This window comes from Desmodus rotundus, chromosome 6 (assembly GCF_022682495.2).
Source record: "Desmodus rotundus isolate HL8 chromosome 6, HLdesRot8A.1, whole genome shotgun sequence".
NCBI classification, from domain to species: Eukaryota; Metazoa; Chordata; class Mammalia; order Chiroptera; family Phyllostomidae; genus Desmodus; species Desmodus rotundus.
Window position 1 is genome coordinate 92147910 of NC_071392.1, and position 23693 is coordinate 92171602.

A 23693-nucleotide genomic window follows, 5' to 3' on the forward strand; every position below is an offset into this window, starting at 1 on the left:
GGTGGACTTCAAAGTTTTTGCCATTTTGACATGCATACAATGGTATCTCACTACAGTTTAAGTTTGCATTTCCCTGATTCCTAGTGGAGATGACGATGGGCTGTATCTGTTTAGACGTGCCTGTGTTTGCCCATGCACACGCACACACACTCATTATACGGACAGTCCCCAGGAGTGATGGGTGTCAGTGCAGGGTAGCAATTATTTTTGGTGAGGGGCTCAGGCGGGGGAAGGGGTGTGTACTGGAAGTCCACGGAACAGAACCTGGGTGGCTGAGTTGTCCGGTGGTGAAGATTCTGCTGCACACACATCTTTCTGTTTCACAAGCTGTGTTGAAAGTCTGAAAGTGACCTTGGCTCGTGATCAGAAAGTCTGCTATAAAGGAAATGGCCCTGACTGAAGAACTGCAGGGGCGCACTGCTCTGAAGCAGACCCGGTCCCTGCTGGGCAGCAGGGTGCCTCTCTGCGGTGGAAACGGCTTCTCCTGGCCTTCGGAAAGTCCGCTGCTTCCCGGGACTCTCACCTGGCCTGTGGAACTTCCTCAGAGCTCAGAGCAGAGGTGCCTGTAAAAGAAAGGGGTGCCCCAGGAAGCAGCGTTGGCAGGCCTTCTTTACGAGACTGACACGAGCTGAGTGAATGCAAAGTGTGGTCTGCTTCTCATTGGGGTGTTCTCTTCTGTCAGTTCTCTTTTCAAACCTATGTGGGTTTTTTTGGGGGGGGGTCTCTTCTTTTCATTGACTTTAGGGCTTGATTATAGTTTGGGAAGTTTTTGTGCTTATAGAGATCCCCTCAGAGTCTGTGGCCGTGTCCCCTTGAATGGCACACAGGCCCTAACTAGGTTTCTGTCAGTAATACAATTCAGTGTCCAGTCTTATCCTGCACGGCGTCGCGTGTTCTCTTTCACGAACATGTGGTGGGGGGTGTCTGCGGGAAGAGTGCAGAAGCTCTGGTCGGCGCCCAGTCTGCTCTGAGTTCCTGTCCTGGGAGAGAGCCCGCCTCCCCCTTTCAGAGTGCAGCCGTGCCGGCCGGGCTGCAGACGCTGACACGCAGACGGCTCTCTCAGTTACTCTGACTCGTGCGCCTGTCCTCTCCAGCAGTACTTCGTCATGTTTTCATTGCTTCACTGTTTGCATCGTGATGAGTACCGCATGCACTCAGTGGTTTGGGTTTTTAACTTTCCTCTTCAATGGAAAACTAAGCTTAGAGGCCTGCTGAGAGCCACCTCCTATAGCAAAGCCTCTCGGGCTTACAGGATCAATGTTCCCTATATATTTGAAAATGAATTTTTATTGTTAATAAAGGAAAGGGAAAGTATGGCAAACACAACATGAAACTACCCAAGCCTGAAAGCCTTGGGCATTTTCCCAACCACCCACGAACTTCCCAGTATATTAGGATGATACATTGGTGTGTCTCTGCTTCTCCCCAGTGAACTTGAAGATGACTTACTTGGAGAAGATTTGCTCTCTGGCAAAAAGGTAAGAAATACAGGTCTTCCTGAAACTAGTAAACGGTAGTCGTTTAATTACACCGAGAATATGGGAACACTCATACATCTTCTGCATGGGATGCATTACTGGAACGTTGGGTATAGATTAAAATTTTGTGAACTGAATTATTTTTTAAGCGCACAAAGAGCTGTTGAATCTGTAGTAAATTCTCTGATAACTTACAACTCAAGCAGTACACCCTTTAGTAGTTCTACATCATCCAAGCCATTCCAGCAGGTACTGAGTTTGAGAAAGTGACAACCACACAGCCACGACTTACCTTGAAGGAACTTAGTATTTGGGGCTAGTATTGGGCACACTGGGTCTGGAATTCACCGTTTGGGAGCATTCAGAGATAAGCTAGTAGGTGAGCGCGCTCAAACATACAAACGTAAGGCGTTTATGACTGGCAGTCGGAAGCCCAGTTTAAGTTCCTCTCAGCCGCTTTGACTAACTGAAAACTTCAACGCGGTCATCTTTCATGTGCATCTATTATTTGTGTATCGTGTGTGTCTCACTCTGCCCAAATCGTTCGAACACAGTAAAACGTACGTTAAAAAAATAGAAATAAAAAGCCAAAGGTTAAAGTGAAATAATAATTTTAAATTTTATTATTAACTGTGAAAACACTTGCAATTCTCATTACATATCAATAGTTTAATTTTTTAAAATTAATTGATTAATTTTAGAGAGAGGGAGAGAAACATCAGTCGGCTGCCTCTTGCAATGTGCCCTGAACTGGGGACCCTGCCCACAACCCAGGCTTGTGCCCTGATCAGCAGTCAAACCGGCGACCCTTTTGGTTCACAGGCTGGCGCTCAGCCCCTACCAGTTGGGGCTAGATTTTTGTTTTAATTGAAGTATAATTGACATGATAATTCTTTATGCTTAGTATTTTAAAGTTTTAAGGTTGTGGTGGCTTCTTACTGTCAACATTTATACTCAAGCTTATACTTTTAGGTGATTGGGCCACATCGTTTGTCAGATTTGATTAGGTTTCCCTTGTGATCTCGTCTGTAGTCTAGTTGATGAAGAACCCGTACTAGGAGAAGCACAGGCGTGCCATTTTCTTGTAACTTACTGTGCTGCATTGTCTCTGAGAGGTGGGTGTGTTGTGGGGTTCTTTTGAAGTCACTTTCCTGCCTGTGTCCTGTTTCTTACTGCACCCGTGGCTGGCAAGTGGCTTGGGATTAGCTGTCCCCAACCTTTTCTCCCTCAAGTGGCTCTGCCACCACCTGTAACTCTGGGTAAGAATTACTTTAGTTACCTGCAGATCCACTTGGTCTCATGGAAGTGGGGGGGATACAGCAGGCTGGAAGGTGAAAAGCCATGAGGGATCCCCCCAGCCCCTGCATGCTGGGCTCAGCCCTGGCCTGCGGACGCCACCCCTGTGGGGTGCTGCAGGCGCCAGGGCCATCTTGCCTGAGCCAGGTCGGAGAGGCGGGCTCGCATGCGGAGACTTGCAGTGCACTTGCTGTGCTGGGGCCGCCCCTGAGGCCGACATGGCTTTCCTGTGTGGTCCTGTAAGTGTTTGGTGAGGGTGCCAGTCAGGTGTCCCAGTGTTCAAGTTAGTAGAGTGCTTGTGCCTGAAGTTGAACTCCTGTCCCCAGGCTGTCTGGTATGTCACAGATGCCTATGTTTCTCTCAGGGAGCCCCACTGGCCCCAGTGACCCCCTGCAGGTTTGTCCTATCTCCTGAAAGCACTTGTCAGGACCCTGACTGCCAGTGGAGGTGGAACAGCACCATGTGATACGGATAGTGATGTGGCCGTTGTGGGGGAGCAGGCTTCTTCTTCACAAAACGGGGCTGGTGGGTGTCTGTGGCCCCGGGCGCATCTCAGGTGGGTCACAGCGTGTGCCCACGGCCCTCCAGGCCCTTGACGCGCCAGCACTCTCTGATGGTCTCTTTTGCCTTGGGCATTGCGGCAGTTTGTTTAGTTTTAACAGTGGTGTTCCTCTCTCTGTCCCCCTCCTTGCTGATGTGAAATAAATACCTCGTACCTTGTAAGAGGTAGAGTTCAGTAATATACAAATAAATAATGAAAAACTAGGGATAAACCCTCAGGACTGACATTTTGCCGTATTTTCTTTCATTCTACATTGTACTGATTTCAAACACGGGAAGGGGGAGGGAGGGAGAGAGAGAAGGAGAAACATCTCTCAGTTGCCTCCCTTACACACCGCCTCCAGGGATCGAGCCCACAACCTTTTGGTGTGCAGGATGATGCTCCAACCAACAGAGCCACCTGGCTAGGATTCCTTTTATTCTTTTTCCTGTGCTTTAAAGTACACTTTATATGTGAAACATTGTTTCTTTTAAATTTATCATTGTATCAATGCCTATTGTCCCTAAATGTTACTTTAAGGTACTTTGTAATGGCTACATATTATTTCCTTGGTTGTGTATGCTATGGTATAGCTAGTCCTTTTTATGTGTATTGGGGTTGTTTCAGCTAATTGCTTATGACTTCTTGGGGGAAAAATCTTTTTAATGGGAAATTTAAAGCCTGTACAAAAGAAGAGGGAACAGTATAACAGGACCCCATGCACTTGTCACCTGCGTCAGCAATTTTTAGTTAAAGGCTTCATCTTCACACACTCACTCCCCACACCCTGAGTTATTCTGAAGTGAACCTCAGACGTTATGATATTCTAGTACATGTGCTCCCGAAAGCAAGCACAGTAATGGCATTTTACTGTATAAGTTCTACTGTGATCGGAGAGTCTTTCCTTAGGCAGTTGCCATAAAGCGGAATCTCTGGCCCGAGGGCTTAAGGATTTTAGGTGCCTGTTTCCTGTTGCCAGGCTGCTTTCCAGGAAGATTTTCTCTGTTCCCAGCACCCGCGTGTAAACATTTCACCGTTTCATTCCCTAGCTTTGGTATCAGTTAAAAAAAATCTTTGTCAGTGCGACAGATGAAAAACGATGTCTAGTTGGTTTACTTTCCATTTATTTGATTGCTAATGAGATTGGCCATTGGGCCAAGTATTTATTAGCGCGTTCATTGTAGGTCTGTGAGTGGAGCCCAGGTGGCGGATGTACTGGCTGCCTGACCACTGTCTTTTTTCCCACATGGGTTCCCATGAAAGGTACAGAGGTGTAACTTTGTCATCTGGAGAGAGACTTCTAGGCCGCTGGCAGCTGGAGCATGTGATGGCCTCTCCTTCCACTCCACTCCGTGTGCTGAGTGTAGCAACATGTCGGGGGGGGGGTGCAGCTTGAGGGCAGGTCCCTCTGTGTCAAGAAGGGAGGAGATTAGGGTCAAGTTTTAAATGTAGGATAAAAATTAAAAGGTTGTGAAGGTCAGCTGAAGCAGGCTGGCTTGACCCAGCGAGAGCTTACGGAAATGAGCGGAGGTTGTGATGGCAGGTTCCTGCCGGGCCATGCCTCCTTCTGGAGCTCCAGCTTTCCTTCTGCGGCAGCTGGCAATGGACAGGCGCTCTTCCAGCACACCTGGGTTCTTCCAGGCTTGGACATTTGCCCCCTGTACGTGCATCCCTGCTGCCCCACAGAGGCTCCTGCATTCCTGGGAGTTGTGGGAACCCACTGGAGAGAACCACTCTTTCTCTTTCTTGCTGTTCTCCCCATGGGAGGCACGACTACCAGTTTGGTGAACCTGGGAGAAGGGCTTCACTAGCATTCCTGGCCGCTGTCTCTTACTCTGTTGGGCTCTGTGTGCCCTGCTTCCTGGCAGACCATCCTGAGCAGAACCCGCCCTGGCTTCTCCATCACCCTAGTTCTTTGGGAGGCAGTGGAAAATGAGTTTTGGCCCCAAAGACTTAGTCTAGTTCTCTGAGCCAGCCCTGTCGCTGCGGTGGGCACTTCGACCGCTGTCTCCTGTGTCTGTTCGCTCATTAGGTTTAGAAATGGCACGGCTGAGCCTGCAGAGCTCAGAAATGGCACTTGCTGCCGTGGGGCTCCGTCACAACATTTGCTTGGTGAATAATTCATTGGTTCACTGATTTTTGACAAATAAAAGTTCAACTAAAAAACTCAAGGAAGCAGCCTCTAACTGGATGAAATTTGGGTTTCACTGAAGGATTAATTTATAAAGAGTTCCTGAAAGCAGTTTAATAAATTAATGAATTGGGCAACCAAACTTAACCTTACCCGTGGCAGACCCTCTTCATACCTGCTAGTGGCGTTCCTGTCATTCAAAACTGGCCCAGCTGGGAGGCCAATCTGTGGGCAGCTGGGTGAAACTTCCTGTTGACTCTGTCAAACACTCTGCTTCATTTTCAACCGCTCCAGCCTCCCCTCAAGTGAACTAGTGTCTGTTTTTATCTTACTCTAGTGTCAGCGATTAGGTGGGGCCCCCTGGGACCAATTAGAACTACTAATAAGATTGACATATTTTTGCTCTGGTTGTGTGACTCGGTTGGTTGTAATATAACCCTGTACACCAAAAGTCTGAGGGTTCGATCCCCTGTCAGGGCACAGGCCTGGGTTGCGTGTTCAGTGTCTGCTCAGGGTGCACTCGGAGGCAGCTGATTGGTGTGTGTCTCTCTCTCCTCCTTCCTCTCTCTCTCAGGTGAATAAGCACATCCTCCAGTGTGGATGAAAAAAATGATGATAGATTTTTGGTTTACATCAAAAATACTGTAATGGGGACTATACAGACAAGTATGAGGGAACCTGTTTTTATAGCTATAAAAATGCCAGGAAAGGACTGCTTTGTTTCCTTCAACTTGAAGCAGAAAACCAAGTCTTCCCCTGCCCCCAGTGTTTGTGTGGGAACAAGGGGTTGTCTTTTGGAGGGGGAGTGGTAATTTATACATCCCATAGAAATAACTTTAATAGGGAAGGAAAGTGTGCAGTCGCCCCTTCCCCCTGTCTAAGATAGTGGTGAATATTTTACTTAAAACCTGGACCTATAGAAATTTCACCAGTTGACAGAGTCGCCAGGCCGCCCTGTCGCAGACGTGATGAGGGCACAGGGCCGTTGGAGCGGGACGGGCCCTGAACAAGTCACGCGTGTCTCCACATGCTCCCCGGTCCCAGTGGTACTGTCATCTGTTACCGTTTCAGGGTGGCAATCTGGCTATCTAAAGTCTGCTCATTTGTGACCTTGTACTCTTTTTCTCTTTAAAAAGTCTTTAGATTTTGGGTACTAACACTGTTAAATTTAGTAAAGTCTTAAGAATACCATTTTATTTGTGTATGTTCATGGGAAAAATTTTTGTAGGATGTCATCAAAAAACTTACCCCTCCCCCTTTTTTGGCTAGAATTAAGAGTAAGTATGATCATTATGCTTGTTGCTTCTGTATTACTTGACTTTGCCTTTAAAAATTAGCCTGGGGTGGTTAGCCAGTGTGCTGTGTATGGGATTTCTTGATTTTGTTGCTAGTTATAGCAACCGGGAAAATTTCCTAAATGGCGAATGTTTTCATAGCAAGGTTGGAAACAATCCAGTCAACGTGATTTTGCACTTTCATAACACGTCTTTTTATGGAAGTGACATGCATTAATGAGATTTCTTATTTTAATTAGAACCAGTCTGATTTGTCAGATGAAGAACTGAATGATGATCTTTTACAGAGTGATAATGAAGAGGAAGAAAATTTCAGGTACTCAATGTTAACTTCTTAAAAGTGTACTTTCTTTAGCTGAGTGGATAAGAACTGTTTGTAATTCATGATTCTACTAGAGATAACTTCGCGTGGTCTGTAACATCTGATCACGCTGCAAGTGGAACACAGTGTAGCTGTGGTGCAAAAGCAGAGTCTTCTGTTCAGGGCAGCCGTGTGAAACCCTTGCTGGCCATGCATTCAATCCCCCCCCCCCCCCCCCCCCCCCGCCGTGGCAGCAACGGGGGAGCCCAGGGCCACCTGTGACGCTTCATTCAGGAGTCCCTCTGTCTGCCCGGTGGGCTCCCGTGCTGGGCGCTGCTGCTTGCTGCCGCTGCTTCTCGGGTGTCCCTAGGTGTGAGTTACACCTGGCCGTTTGCCATCTGGGAATTGCCACTGTGGACATTCCTTTGGTTTCTACTATAGACCCCAGTCAGCCATCTGAATATAATTGTTGTGGTCTGTCTGGACTGCTGTGATGACACCTGCAGCCCGGGCGGCCCATAAATGACAGACTTTACTTCTCACGGTGCTGGGGCTGGTGGGGTTCTGGTGAGGACCCACTTCCTTGTGCTCAGAGGGCGCCGTCTCGCCGGGCTCTCCTATGGCAGGAGGGGTGAGCGGCTCTCTGGGGTTCCTTTAATAAGGGCACCCATCCCATCATGACGCTCCGTCCTCACACCTTAAGCACCTCCAGAAGCCTCCACCTCCAGACACCGTCACACTGCGGGGTGCCCTCGAAACAACCTGTCAGGCGTTTAAGCCACGTGTCTGTGTGGTGCATTTAATGTTTTGTTACTGTGAGCTGTTTAATGTGTAGGATTTAGATTTATCTGCCTTTCTTAAAATCTTGCATTTTAAGTGTTACCTTATATCTTATTGTTGGTGTTTACCTTTTAAAAAAAAATATTTTTAGAGAAGGGAGAGAGGGAAACATTAGTGTGTGGTTGCCTCTTGAGTGCCCCACACTGGGGACCCGGCCCACAACCCAGGCATGTGCCCTGACTGGGAATCGAACCAGTGACACTTTGCTTCTCAGACTTGCACTCGATCCACTGAGTCATACCAGCCAGGGTGGTATTTAGCTTTTGTGACTTAATAGGTAGAATATGATTTCTTTTGCAGTTTTAAAACCTCCTGTATGTTACTCAGAAATAATGAAGTAATATTTTTCGTATTTGTGACTAGGGTAAACTTTATGTATTTGAACATTGAACTGTAGTTTTATACCCATTTTTAATATCTTTTATATGGGAGTTTATAATTTGCACCATAGATTTGAAAAAAAATAATTCTATCTATGATTTTCTGTTTATAGAGCAGTGCCCTTATTTTTACTTTGAAACATTAGCAAGCCAATGCCGTCCTTTCCATTCCGGTGGTTAGAATGAAAGACACTCCATCTGCTCTCAGTCCTGAGCTGCTGCTGGTCAGACCCATGTCCTCATTGGCTGGTCTGCTGCTGTGGGTTGGAGAACCCGCAGCTGCTGATCATGGGTGTTGTTGCATCAGAGCGCAATGCCGGCTCGGGTCCGCATGTGGGGCTCTGTTTTCAGCCATTGTTGGAGTCTGTGTGTACTCACAAGAGCTGAAAGAACTTTTCACCAGTCAAGGTTTATCTTTTAACACTTAATTGACATGATGACTTAGTTTTGAGCTCCACTCTCATCGGCTCCTCTCTTTGGGTTTTTGTCCACTCTAGTTCTCAGGGTGTCACAGTCAGTCTGAAAGCCACATCTGGCATGGTTGCATCCTACGAGCTGTCTGACAGCACGCATGACCAGTCCGGAGAGCAGGAGTCTGAGTATGCGCAAGGAGAGGACGGACTGGGCTACCCCAAGTCCGACGGGTCCGCCATGTACGCTCATGAGTACCCGGAAGAAGGCCAGTACGAAGGCCAGGGGGCCGAGCTGGCTGAAGACCACATGGAGTATGTGGAGGAGCCCGAGGAGGAGCAGCTCTACAATGACGAGGTGCTGGACATCGAGATCAACGAGCCTCTCGATGAGTTCACAGTGAGTCCTCCTTTGTCCACTGCAGACAGCGTGCTGCCAGCCGGTTTCTAGATGGGTTTGAGATCTTGTCCCTCCCTCGGGAGGGAGTGAAATTAGACCTTATTATCACTGTCTGCCAGTTTCTTTATCTGAGCTATGACAAAGTTTGTGTTGACAGCTTGTTTGGCTGGAGGTGATGCTCCTTTGTCACTCTGGAAGGCTGCAGGAATGGTGACCTTGAAGAGTACGCCCTGAGGAAGCTAACAGCTTTGTGTGTTGGGGACACACTGTCAATTGTTCGCAGTGCTTAATGCCGAGCTTTCATCCGGCTTTAGACAGGATCTGATAAAGTCCTCCGAAGGTGAAAAGATTATTGACCTGCTAAAGACATCTTTGCAGTGCTAATGTCCCACGGTGATTGATGTCCTGTTCATTCACCCTTTCCTTAACCGAGACCTGTCCAAATGGAATAAAGAGATGGGAGGTCCGTGTAGGGGACCAGGAGGAATTTGTTATCTGCGATCAGGAAGTGGAGATTGTGCTGATTCGAATTGCAGAAAGGTGATTTCCACAGTCATTTTCTTTTTTGAAGTTGAAGTATCAATAGAGAGAAAGGTGCTAGTGCTGGGTTGTTCATCTGTCTGTAGTGATTCATTGTGAAAAGAGATCGCCCCCCTCCCCCCCCGCTTTTACTTTTATTAGTATTTATTTTATGCTGAATTTACTCCCAGGCTGTAAGTTTTTCTTTCTTCAGTTTCTCCTGGCACATCTTTTTCTTCTGTGCAGCGTCCTCTTCTGGGTCAGGTGCAAGTGCTCTTTCTCAGTAGGACCATCTCAGGGTGGCGGGGAGAGCGCGTATGTGGGCGGATGCAGCCCATGAGCTGCATCCCGGGAGCTTTGTTCACCAGGATGTGCTCAGAGAATCCACATCTAAACCCTTCAGTTCAGCACTACTCTCCGCATTTTTAAGCACGTGCAGCAAAAACTCAGCACTCTTTTTGGGCCACCAACCCTGTGCCCAGCTCCACTGCTGGGCCTGGGCACACCTACCAATTCTACCCTTGTATCTGATGGGCTGGGACACACTGCTTCTGTAAAGTGACATCTTTCAGATACTTGGTGGCTTTTTGAATATGCACACCCTTGATGGCCTCAGCAGTTTCACAAGTCTTCTTAAGGTGAACATGGAGATTTGAACCTCTTGAATGGCGTGATTTTGTGGGGTTGTCTGGGTCCAGTGAAGAGCAGACCATCTTCAGAGGTCCCCTCTGGTTGCTTTCGGGAAGAGGAAGAAAAAGTGGTATATTTTTAAAAACAAGCACTTACTGAGCTTTATGCGGGAAGAACGTGGCCTCCATAGCTGCAGTAGGGTATTGGAGTTTTCAGAACACAGGAGTTGTACTGGGGTGCGTGATGCAGGCCCCCCCCCTCCATGCCGGGGGCCCTCCGCCCTTGCTCCTTATGTTCTCCTTCTGAGGAAGCTCGCATTGGAGAAAAAAGTAAAAAATTGCTGGATTTGGGCCATTGAGGTACATATACGAGTATGTATGTAATTTCAAAAAGGGTCGTGGACGTGGGACCTTAGACTGCGTAGTCCAGATTGTGTTGGAGTGTCTCAGTAGTTATTTTTAAGATTTGACTCTTTTTGAGTGCTTTCTGTGAAGTAGATACAGTACTGGAAAATGTCTGGGATTTCGGTAGGCAGAGTCACGGAGAAGCCGTACAAGGTACTTGTTCTCTGACAGCCGTGTGACGGCTGCTCTCAGCCATCCTCATGAGTGTGGGCAGGCACTCTCTGGGTCCCTGGTGTGGTTCTTGTGCACCCTCCTCTGTGTGGGACGCTCCTTAGAATGCTTCCTGAAAGCTAAGCCCCGATCTTTTAAAACTACACCCTGTTATTCCCTAGTTGCAGCATCTTATTCTTGTTACTGCTCATCAGCAGAGGAGATGGCTGGCTGGCAGATCGCATTGATCCTGTCTGGTAACCGCAGCAGCCCAATAAGCCCTTACTGGTGCCCCAGTACTGGGGGCGCAGGTGCTGCTCAGGCACGAGGCGTGGCCCTACCTTCTGTGAGCTTAGATGTGAGTGGGGCAGATCGCAGTGGGTAAGGACTGGACTTGCAAGCGTGCACGGCCACACGGAAGGGTCCCTTGTCTGTGGCACTCTGGCAGAGTTTGTTGAGAAGAGAATTGAGGATGTTCCCTTTCCATCATCACTCTGCAGGTTCCATGTAGGCCCCTGGTTGGATACATCCTGTGGGATTATCCAGCCTCTTGGGGTCTAGAGGGAGGCCTCAAAAATAAAAAAAAAATACAGTACTTTTCCACATTAAAAGGAATTCATTTCCTTTCAGAATTTTAAAAAAATTACCTAGGAATTCTGAAAGTGTCCTACTATTTCCACGGAGAGTTATAAACTGTCAAGGTGCAGCCGAGTCGTCGGCTGTGCCCCTGTGAGCAGTGCCAGCTCATGTCAGTGCTCCTTCCTCTGACCCGTCACTCTGCAGTTGTGGCCTGGTGTCTCTCTAGCTCACAGTGCTGGGGCCCGGCCTCCTTCTCTGTGGGCTGGAGGAGGATGGTGGGCGTGACCTGCCACCGAGGACTCGGGCGAGTCCTCCCCGAGGCAGTCCTTCCTCAGTGTCAGATTGACTGCCCACAGGCAGGTCACAGGTTACTGAATGGTGTGCCACCTACTGTGGCAGGTCCTGCTGAGGGCTGCTGGCTCGCACTCTACGGTGCTGACTGGGAGCACGCCCTGCACGCCCACCCTGGCCATCCTGAGAGGGTGCTGTGTGTCACTGGGGCAGACTGCAGCTGCGGAGTGTGGCTGCACCCAAAGGTGGGAAGATCCCTGCGTCCTGGACCTTTTGCTGATCCTGTTCTTGAGAGTGAATAGGGATTTGATGTACAAATTTATACTTTGTCAGATGACTTATGCTTTAAGCAATTAGTTTATTGGTAGCCTTAAAAATGAACGCAGTGAGCCCTGGCTTGGTGGCTCAGTCTGTGGGAGCCTTGTTCCGTAACTGAAAGGTGGTGGGTTCAGTCCCCAGTCTGGGCGTGTACAGGAGGCAGCCAGTTGATGCTTCTTTCTCCCTTTGTCCTTTTCTCTCTAAAAACAGTGAAATAGTGTCCTTGGGTGAGGGAAAAATGAACACAGTGAGATTTCACAAAACGTTGTTCTGTGAAAACAGCTTCTGTCTGACAGTGTATGTGCAGGGTAGCAGATCAGGCTTCCCAGGGAGAGTTGTCCCTCGGTGCGGGCTGCGTTCGAGTGCCTGTTGCCTGGACTCTGAGGAGCACCGTGCGGCCGTGTGTGCTCTGCTCTCAGTGACTTGTGGGTGCTGACAGTGGTTTCCGACTGTCTCATCTGCCTTGGACGTCTTGGAAGTCTGTTCACTCTGGAACCATGGCTGTCCCTCCATACTGCGCAGAAGGTCGGTCAGACGCCACAGCCTGGCTGCCCTCTGTTGCCAGCCTTGTAACCACGCAGTTGAGCAAGTGGCTGGGGGTGCTGGACATCCAGCTCCCCTATAGGATCAGATATTCTTGTCACTTGTTAGTGACACTTTCAGGGACCTTCTTTCTCTCTGGGATTGGTCCCTTCCTCCTGTGTGCCCTCCAGGCCTTCTGCCTGCTGACGTGTCTCATCCACAGGAGGGGCTGGTGGAGGAACTGCTTCTGGCCCATGATGCTTAGGATGGCTCGTGTGTGGAGCCCGATTGCCCTGCTTTTGTTGTCTTCTCTTGCTGTCGGAGGGGTTTGGGTCGGGTGTGACTCCAGCCTCACTGCTTCCTGGGAGCATGAGGTTGCTTTCTTTTCAGGTTCCTTCCTTAGTGCCAACTTCATCCAAGTGAGCGGCTCTCAGGGCCCTGGGGTTTGGAGCAGAGCCTGGCACCGACCTCCATGGTCGGACTCCCTGCTGCGCTCTGTTCTCAGCAGCGCAGTGGTGACTGCCACGCCAAAATTTGCTACAATACCTGCGTGCATCAGAAGGACGAACAGTGCTGAGAAACCCCCCAAAGCTGTGTGAACAGTTAGGGTCGGGAAATTACTGTACACACCTTTTTGGGGCTGGACCTTTCCCCTTGGTAGGAACTAGGAGGGGAAGTACTGAGGCAAGGTGGAAGTGTGTCCAGTTCCAATCAGACTCACCAGAGGGCTTTCCACTGCAACCGCACTGTGTCTCCCCCCGCCACAGCCTGTGTGAGGGTCTCAGTTCCCCGGCATTCGGTGGTGGTGGTCTCTTCTGCTGAGTGTTTCTGGTGGGGGTGTGGTCACGGGCTGAGTCGTGTTTTCCTGGTAACTCTCACCGTTGGTGCCTTTCTCTGTGCTGAACTTATACTTCGTCTTTGTGTCCGTTCAGTCCTTTTAATTTTTGTCTCCATGTGCTGTCCATAGTCTACACAGAGCAATAGCTGTACATGCACATGTACACACGTGTGTACACAGAAAGCCTGTGTACTTTCTGTATGTGCTGAATCTAAGTCCATTGCAGACACACAGAATGAACATTTTCTCTGAGCCTATGGCTTGTGTTTTACTTTCCTTAAAGGTATATTTTCACGAGCAGAAAATTTTAATTTTCATGAATACTAGTTTCATGACCCAAGAAATCTTTGCCTACCCCAAAGTTGCAAAGATAAATCCCGTGTTTTCTCCTGGAAGTTTTATACTATTAGCTGTTTTGGGCTTAGGCCCATGCTCTGTCTCAGCTAAGAAGTGTGTGTGTGGCATGGGATTGTCATTCTTGGTATGTTTATTAGTTGTTGCACTGATATTTGTTGTAAAGGCTTTCCCTTCCTGTGTGAATCCATCGCCTTACTACTTGTGCTGAGGGTCAGCTGACAGGTTTAAGCCTGCATCTCTCTCCGGAGCCCCCTGTTTCATTGACAGCGCGGCATGGCCCTCATCACTATGGCGTGACCTCGGGTGGTATGAATGCACCAGCGGGGTCCTCCTTTCGAAGATTGGTCATTTCTAGGCTAGGGCCTTTGGATTTCCATAGTAACTCTGTCATTGACTTGCAGTGTCTGCTACACATTTGGTTGGACTGTGATGAAGATTGCATCGTGTCTCAGATCGCAGTGGGGAAAGACCAATGATCGTGCTGCCCATTAATAAACACAGTTCCACCTTGCATTTCCAACCTGTCTTTTTCTTTCTTTTGCCTTACTGGCCTCACGTCTGAGGACTCTGCTCTGACTTGGTCTTGACAGTAGGGAAGACGCCTTGCCTCGGTATTTGGGTGATGCAGAGGGTCAGTGCTGCAGCCCCCACTGTGCTCCAGAGTCAGCTGTATGTGTTTCAGAGACAGTTTTCAACACACTCGGCCCTCTTTTGATCCTAGGTGGAGATACGGACACGGAATAAAGCATGTTAGTTTTGGTGCTGCCGTGTTGTGCATTCAGCTTGTTTGGAAAGTCCTTGAACTGCCATTACTGCTGACAGTGGGATGAGAGACGGCTGTTGTGATAGAGTTTGCTTTATGAGTTGTCAGTTTTTTCCTCCTCTGTGGCCTTTCTACCTAGAGCGTGCGTGGTCTGCACCAGCCTGTGGGCGTCTCCCCGCACTGCTTGCAGTGCAGAAGCTCAGGCCCTGCGCTGGCCCTTCAGCACCAGAGTCTGCACTGTGGCAGGACGCACCACTGTGGCAGGACGCACTGCTGGCGGTGGGAGTATGGTGTTGGGGGCGGGGGATTCGTGCATGTGCTCCCCTTTAGTGAGTGAGCGTTGTGCAGCACACACCTGGCTGGGTCTGTCTTACACGTCACTCCTTTTGGTTTCAGCTATTGAATGAGACAGAAATCATGGTATCAGACCAATGAAATGCCAAGATTTTGGTACTTTATAGCCCTATAATGTGTACTGAGTGTCAGAATGCTGAAGGGTTGTATTGTGGTCACCAGGCCTAAACTAAAGCTTTACTTTACGTTCATTGTTTTATTTTCAGGTGTTTGTGCTCCTGAAGATGTGTCTCTACTTGTAGGATTTATAGCAACACGTATGTGCATTTGTAGTTGGCCTTCTCATGCAGTGAGTGTAGGGAAAGGGGGCAATGATGGCGTGGTTCATTCGGTGTTGTGTGCATTTGCAAGTACAGTGGTTCGTTTTTCATCCTGTGTAAAGGACATGTAGAAATTACGAATTATGAAGATAGACAGTTTTTTAAGTTTATGAAAAGTATTTCAGTGAACCGAGCACTCAGCAGGCCTCTCTCCAACAGTAAGACCTAACGTGAGGTGGAGGATGACTGGCGGCAGAAGAACACGCAGCTTGGGCAGGGGGAGCTGTGGGTGGAGAAGGAGCAGTGGGTGTGGGACTGGAGCAGGCAGGGTTTTTGGCAGAATGGCGATGTGGCGAAGTGAAGTGTGAAGTGCAGGCTGGTGTCAGTGAGCAGCAGAGACTGAGGAGCAAGGCCAGGCCGGCTGACTCAGTAGTTGCAGCGACTGCCGACTGGCACTGGGGGGAAGGGGCGGTGATGAAGGGGAGACTTTCAGCCGTTACCTGTGTAGTGGGCAGGAGTGTGCTGTCATCTGGTATAAGTGACAAGGTGGCGAGGTGGGTCACATACTAGAGCCCATGGAACTCTAGTGTTAGTTTCGTTAATATATCAAACTCTGCTAGAATCTGGATCGGACTCCCGGCCTGCAGGGGTGTTTGGAATTCATGTTTGTTCTCTCTAAAGTGTAACCAGCAACATGTGGGAATGTCATCTTTTTTTTTAACAATGTTAATTTTTAATGTTTGACATTATTTTATTTTGGAATCAGCTCAGTGTTTCACATGGCCTTATAATAGGACATTATGAGGTGTTTTTACATTTTAAATGTAAAGAACTTAATATTCTTCCATCTTTAATTCAAGAGATGAGCTCACTTTCTTTCCCCCTTGTGTGTGTCTGCCATGTAGGGGAGCATGGAGACTTTGGAACTGCAGAAGGAAATAAAAGAAGAATCAGATGAAGAAGATGATGAGGATGAAGAATCTGGACGATTACGTTTCAAAACTGAAAGGAAAGAAGGAACAATTATTAGACTCTCAGATGTAACTCGAGAGAGAAGAAACATTCCAGAAACTTTGGGTAATTATTTCACCTACCTCTTATCTTTCCTCACTTCCCATTCCAGCTTCTTCCATAGCACTGTTGTGAGTAATCAAATAGGTGAAGATCAGTTGGTGTTCTAGAGCATCACAGAGGCCATCAGAGGGTGGTGCCCGTGTGGGCTTGGTGCTGGGTTGCAGTGCTGTCACAGGCATTCTGCGACACTGCCAGGCAACTTGTTTGTGGGTGAAGTCGACTGGCCCACATTCTGAGCAAACCCTGCCATTCAGGATTGGCAGCAGGCTGCTGCTGATCGACAGAGAGCCTCTTCCAGTGCTAGCCCTGCCCCCAGGGTTTCTCCCGGCGCCCACAGCAGAGAATAGAGCCGTGGTGCTCAGACACGAGTGGGCACCCGAAGCACCCGGAAGGCTTGTCATCATTTCTGTCCCCCTCCCAGGTCTTCTGCCTCAGAGGTGCACGGAGGGCCCAGTGCAGGTGCTTTTCTGCTGCACTCCCCAGTGCTGTTGCTCCCCACTCCCACCACACTCTGAGAGCCACAGGGGTATGGTGTCCATTCTGAGGTGGAGGGGGGCCAGGGAAGAGGATGGACAGCTGTGCCCACTCTCTGGTCTTGATCCCAATAACAACCAAGAAACTAACCTTTAGTTACTACCTTTGTTACTTCTTAAAACTGTTATTTGTACCCATTTTTGGTTAAAAACATGAGCACAAACCTGTGAGTGTGATTCTCTGAGAGGACACTGCACCCCCGAGACGCACAGGTGAGCAGCGGTGAGCCAGTCGCACCATGCTCTCTACTGCTGATCCCCGTGGGGAGGTCGTTCTAGACGCTGTCCTGTCATTCTCCATGTCTTCCCCGGAACAGTTTCTCCCTTCTCCACCTCTGGGCCCAAGATTTCCTAAGACTTTTCTCAAGTTAGGTATAAAGTTGCCAGTCCAGGACTGTAGAAATTTCTAAGAAAGAGGATTTGAACTTGGTCTTGGGTAAAAGGAGATGAAGTAAAGGTCTTAAGGCATGAGAGAAAAGCAAAAGTGCCCTTCAGTTGAGCAGGAGGAGCGGTGACGTCACAGAGCAGGCCCACTGGGCACGCCTGTCAGACTGGGGCTCTGGGAGCGGGCAGAGGTGTCTGTGCTGCTGCATTAGCTGGGCGTGGCCTTGTTACATCAGCTGGGGACCTGATGCATCCAGTCATCAAAACTGGGGTAGCCACATGTTCTGAGGCTGAGAAATCACTTGACAGTCACCATTAAGAACAGAGGAACCTTTCCCTCTGCTGCCAGCTCCCTATAGATTGTGGTGGATTTCATGGGTCACCCTCCCCTGACCCTCGCTGCCTCTGCGGAGCCTCTGGCTGTCTTGTCACTGTCCGCCTCACCTCGACCCTGGTATGGACAATGGCGAGATGTGCAGCTTGTCCTTCCTTGTTCCAAACTTGTGTTTGGTTTATTCTTGCTTCTGTTTTCAGGACCTTGTCTCACTTTGTTCTTTTCAGGGCCATTTGTACTTCCTTTGTTAAAGAACTTGTGTAGAATTCCTTTTTTACTTTTTTAAGGCCTCTGGCAGCTTTCTAGCCATGTCATGTCGCGACCAGAGGCTGGAAGGGGTTAGTGGTGGGCAAGTCAGCCCCTTTAAGTACGGGGGAAGACGCCTGAGGTCCTCAGAGGCCTGTGAGTCACACACAAACAGTTTGACCGCTTACTGTTCCTGCAGCTTAAAGAAGGACTTTAAATGCATTTGTGCAGCAGGATAGTCGCTTGGTCAGATCACAGAACTGGGACTGCCAAGTTCTTTCTCGGCTCCATGCGTGGGAGCTGCAGCCTGAGATGGCTGAGTGTTCAGAAACAGGGTTTCTAGTAACCAAAAAGTTAGGGTGATTCCGGGTACAAAAGGGATTTTTCTGCCCATTTAAAGATTGGTTTCCTAGAACAGCGAGCTGCCTTATGACCTTAGCATGTACCTCTCCTCCCCTAGACAGAAGGTCAGGTTTGTTTATAAGAAAGATGCTCTCCTAAAGAGAGCGCTGGGGCCGGGGCCGGTGACCTGGGCACTTCCCCACCACATGTCTGCGTGCGTGTGATGATGGGGCTGTAGCTTGAGGTTTTGGGGAGAAGTGCTCGCGTTTGTCTGATTAAAGCTGTTCACCTGCTCTTTGTAACGGCTTTTAGTTTTAGTATCTTGCTACCAGAATACATTTCTCATCTCGTGCATTTTGGAAAATAATGTCTTTAACATTTTGAATACCAGTAAAAACAGTTATTTTGTGAAATCATTGATTACTATTGAGAAGGTCCCGGTCTTTAAAAAGAAGAACGAAATGAGGTTCTGAGGCTCCAGTGTGCATGTGCAACGGGAGTTCTCTTCACAGTCTCTGGGGTGTTTTGGGCGCAGTGAGGCCGTCTCACCGCAGGTGTGCGATGGCAGTCCGAGGGGTGAAGAACGCGGACTCAACGTATGGCAGTCCAGACAGCTGCGGGCCTAGCACAGAGCTGGCAGTCTGCATTTTGGAATGCTGAGTGGGTTAGAATTTTGGGCCTTTGTCTAGGTTAAGATCTTAAGTCATGAACTTCTTCCCTCAACAAAGGTTCAGGGAATAAAACCTTACAGAAAACATGTCTGTTTCTCAATGTTCCCAAGGATGGTACAAATCGTTATGCCTGGAAGGTGCGCTCATTCATTACACACTAAGGGTGCCACGGGGTACAAGGGCTTTTCCTGGGGGACCTGGCGGAGAAGGGTTTCTGGAACCTGGGAGGGTAAGGGAGTGGCTTGTTTTAAATGGTAACGGCAGAAGCCATCTCCCAAATGCAGACATCAGTGACCAGTTCCTCTAAGGCGTCGGCACAGAAGCTTCGGCCCCATGGTGAACTCCGTTCTCTCTGAGGGCGGCGCCTGGCGTAAAGGAGAGACTGCTTATCTTAGTTAGGCTTTTTCTCATGGTCTAGTAGTAGGCATTTAGATTTTGTGATATTCCAAGTTTTGTTGGCACATTATTATGTTCAATTATGCTTTATTGCCTTAGCCTAAAGAAAATCTTGCGATGCATGATGTTCACTTTAAATACTGCCCTTGGTTAGTGTTGCTGAAGGCACAGGACCTGCAGGGAGTGTCTCCTCTGGGCACAAGCAGCTGCAGACCCTGGTGCCGGCCCTGCCCTCCCCCTGCTCCGCCTGCTCTCGTGTGCAGCTTTCTACTCACTCCCCGATTCAGTCGTGCAAAACCCGGACTACCCTTCGTTCTTTCTGTTCTGCCAGATAAACTGTGTGCTCCATTAGTACTTATTCGTTGTGTGTTAGTCCAACTGTTACGCAATTATTTGTATGGAAATATGTTTTCCTTAAGTGCATTTTAGAAAGGAACAGTGTGGTGCAGAACTTCCTTATGCTGACCTGTATCCCTTTACTTCAGAATCTGGACATAGTTCAGAAAACACGGAAAGGGAAATTAACATTTCAGTTGAAGTTACAAATGTAATTTCCATCCTGTCATATTTTGGTGACCTTTTGTGACAGCTTGTCTCAATTGGAGGAAGGCATTTTTCTTGCTGATTAAAGATGTCATTTGAAACCATTTTATTACTGGGGATAGTGAAATTAATCTTGACACTTGGAACCACTGGAAAAATAATCGCTGATTCACCACAGAAGAAGTGTGTGTGAGCCAACCCTGCAGTGAAGATGAGAGTGAGAGTCCGTGCTCGTTAAGAAGAAATTAAATTTTCTTTTTCAGTGGGGTCTTGATTCATTTGAAGGGGAGGGGTTACCATAGAAACTGTTTCAAGGAAATGAAATGGGGCTTAGAGATTTTGGAAGAGTTTGGAGCTGACCGGGGAGGAGACACACCAGTGACATTGGCACTGCCCCTCCACTGTGCAGGCAGGCGCCAGGCTGCTTCTCGATGTGCGTGCATCATGTATGAGGACGCGTAAGAGTACTGGGCTACCCCAGTACTTAAATAAAGGAGCCGCGTTGAGTCTGCCAGTCTTTTTCTTTAGAATTTAGGATAATGTGCCCCTAGGGTTTCTTAAGGGCAGAGTCCCTGTGTTTCAGATTCCTAAAGCGGTCAGACGGGGGTGGAGGTGGGGGGCTACTGGTGCCCCATACAGGTTGGCATCGTGGGCTGTTACTCAGCTGACTGAGTTCTCATTTGATGTGGCTCTTCGTCAGAGGGCGTGCGTTTCAATCTTTCTTCACGTGTTAAAGACTTTTTCTTTTTTAACAAAACTAGAAATTTGAAATGATAATAGTAGTAAATGCTTTCTGTTCTTTATAAAATTGACTCTAATTATTTGACTTCAGAGTGATTGCACTAATAGTTTTATTTTAAATGCAGAAGAGTCAGGAATTTGTTTTGTCGCATAAACTTCCTGAGTTGCTATGCCCCTGTGCCTCAAGGGTGCGTGTGCCGAGGTCCCTCGGACAGCCACGTGTGCAGCCGGGCCCTGAGCGGTGCCGTCAGCCGGCACGGTGCGAGGGCATGGCGGCCCACGCCCAGCAGCCAAATCACGTGCTCACTGTAGCTGCCCTCTGCACATGGACGTCAGTGGTCCTGAGTGAAGGCACCTTCCGGTTCGCTCACACAGGAGACGCTGGTGGCCCACAGGCAGAGTGTGCCCTCACTGAGCAGGCCTCACTGGTGGCCCTGGGGGTCCTACTCACTCCTGTGGAGCAGTTGTCTGTTGTGGGGGCCATGCCGCTGTGGCAGGGTTTTGCTGTCCCGTGCGTCTTCCCTGAGTGCTCCCTGAGAGCCCTCTTCCCACTCTCTGCGTGTTTCTGACGCGTGTGCCTCCTTCCCAACAGAGCTCTCAGCGGAGGCCAAAGCTGCGCTGCTCGAATTTGAAGAAAGGGAGCGCCAGCACAAGCAGGGCCGCTATGGCTCACGGCGGGGCGGACGGAGAGGCGGCGCCCTGATGTGTCGTGGCCTGGGGGACCAGCGGAGAGAGAGCAGCGAGCGGGGCCGCATGAAAGACCACCGCCCCGCGCTGCTCCCCACACAGCCTCCTGTCGTGGTAACGTCACAGTCACATTGAGAGCCTAAAACCAGAGCAGATGGAAGTAGGCTTTTCTGGGTGTGGTGTTCTGTGTCTGGAAGTGAGGTTTAGTAGTAGGAATAACGGCTAACATTTCTTTATAGTCCAGCACAGTTTCCTCTGTGTGGTCTTCCACGTTCTGTCCTCTGGGATCTGTAGGGCAGGAAAAATCGTTCTGCATGTAACTGCTCAGGAAGGAAGTTGCAGTGTGACCTTCCTCTGTAGGGACAACCTCAGAGGAGCCTTGCGGCGCGGGCCCGGGGCGGCCTGTGTTTGGTCCTCAGCATGGGGCTGGGCTCTCTGCGGGCAGTTTGCTGGGTTGGACGGAGGTCTTTCTGGTTGCCACACCTCCTCCTCACCCTGAGACCGATCACATGACGAGATGGTAGGCTCACTGCGCAGGTGAACAGCTGCTCTACCTGGAGTCTGGTCCACGTAGTTGGTGTGAACTCACTCTAAGTTGGAGCTGTCTCGTACAACTTGTTACTGTGAACTCAGTTCCAACTTGTAACTTTTACATTTCAGTCCGTGTAAATCTGTACCATGTCAGTTGTCTACTTTGCTTCTAAATGTTAATTCCTGTGATTTTGTCTTTTTTGGTGGTTTTTAGACGCACTCTCCAAGGCTAATCCCTCCAGCACAGCCTCAGCCTCCCCCGCCTCCGCCACCGCCCCAGCAGCAGCCCATCCGGAGCCTGTTCCAGCAGCAGCCCCTGCAGCCGCTGCTGCCCCTGCAGCCCCCACACCACCCCTCGCCACCGCAGGGGATGCACGTGCCGCCCCAGATGGAAGCCCCCAGGGTGATGATGACCCCTCCGCCTGTGACTCCTCAGCAGCCCAAGAACATCCACATAAATCCCCACTTCAAAGGGGCGGTGGTGACACCCGTCCAGGGTATGTGTCTCCTCTACTGCTGTAAAGTCATGGGCTGCCGTGGCCAAAGGACGGTGTGGCTTCCAGATGCCTTCCCCAGCCACTCCAACACCTGCTGCTTCCGGGGCCAGGCCGTTCGCTGAGAAGTGTCTGTCTTCGGTTCGGATTGGGTGGGAAGCCCTGAGTTGAGAGGGAAGCAGAAGCATGGGGAGAGTGTGATGTGTGTCCAGGATCCCCTGGGAGGAGTGTTTGTGCAGTGGTCTGCCCGGGTCCCACTCAGGGCTTCCCACGAGTCCTCCTCCTAGCTGGGAGTGGGAGGGTACAGATCCACCTTCATTTGTGAGTTCTAAGTGACCCCTCTCCCTTCACTGGGAGGTCAGAGAGGAGGGAGGCCGGGAGCTGGTGGGGTGGAGACAGGCAGCTCATGTGGAATACCTGGGGTGGGAACAGCAGTAGAGGCCAAGAAGGCCCTCGCCCCACCTCCAGAGCCGGGACCGTCTGGGGAGGAAAACAGCCTCATCCTTTGGGATAGCTAGGTCTCCATCAGAGCAGACAGGGATGGGCTGAGGCCAGCATGGGTGCTGGGGGCCGTGAAGTTGGGCTGGCAGAGGTGCGGCTGAGAAATTTCAGTACTTGTGGAGAAGCCCGAGTACAGGACTCGGGAGTGTGGAGCAGGCCGGCAGCCTGGAGGCCCTGTGAGGCTGTGCTGTGGCCTTAGAGCACAGGGCTGTGGCGCACACTCCTTCCCCAGGGCCACGGTCACTTTGATCTCGAGTCGCACTGGCAGGGGGAGCCAGGGACTGGGCTGAGGTGGAGAGCTGCTCTTGCTGAGAGAGGCTGTGCGTCTAGCACGGGCTGCCCAGGATAGACGGAGGGTCCCTGGGGCTCCTGGGGCTGTGGTTCTGCAGGAGGGGAGGTGACAGTCTTTGTGAGAGCTGATGGCGTCGGCACATGGAGTCCTGATGGCACAGGCTCACTTTTCGAGGATGCGTGTTCCATCAAATTGGGATTAAGCAGTTCTGGTGCAAGTGCCACGCATTCTTGAGATGCTCACTGCTACGACTGCTGCAGTGAATGGAAGCTGATCTAGGCCATTAAGTACATGAGACAACAGAAGGTAAACATGTTAAATATCACATATTCAGAGTTCAAGGTTCAGGTTAACAGCATGAGTTTTAGGTACTCCGAGAGGTGGGCACAACTTCCTTCCTGCAGACCCAGCCCTGTGGGGGCAGGTCGCAGACTCCCTGGTGGGCTGACAGAGGCCCTCTCCTGGCCAGGCTAGGTTCGTGTCTGCCCCTTCATGCCTGCTGTCAGATGCTCTCGTCAACTTTTATTCTTTTTCTCTTACGGCTTTTTGCAGTTTGTTTATTTTTTAAAATGCCAGTGGTCAGAAGGCTTCTGTGTAAGAAATCTCTTAATTATAATCAGGTTTTTCCAGGAGATTTCCCCTAGATTTCTTGCTGCTGTTTCCCCCAGTTCAACAGCCTTAAGTTTTTTTTACCATTTATTATATTGGGATTATTTGATAGTAATTGATGTTTAAATCCAAGTTTAAAAATACGTGGTATGTGTTCTTAACGATCTGGGAGTTTTATATTTGGTATATAGTTTCAAAACTGTTATCTTTATGTTAACATGTGGTTTTTTTCTTCCTCAATTTTGTGATAATCTTTTG

General features: G+C 49.5%; 1 protein-coding gene across 3 annotated transcripts in view; it reads left to right on the forward strand.

The window, feature by feature from the left end:
* Nucleotides 1-23693, forward strand: part of RBM33 (RNA binding motif protein 33) — an 84591-nt gene that overhangs the window by 11867 nt on the left and 49031 nt on the right. For all 3 annotated transcript variants that reach the window (XM_053925981.2, XM_053925979.2, XM_053925980.2), the window contains exons 3-8: nt 1430-1478; nt 6981-7057; nt 8760-9072; nt 15963-16134; nt 20914-21122; nt 21754-22036. In XM_053925981.2, the coding sequence (XP_053781956.1) occupies nt 1430-1478; nt 6981-7057; nt 8760-9072; nt 15963-16134; nt 20914-21122; nt 21754-22036 (1103 nt within the window). The remainder of the gene's footprint in view (nt 1-1429; nt 1479-6980; nt 7058-8759; nt 9073-15962; nt 16135-20913; nt 21123-21753; nt 22037-23693) is intronic.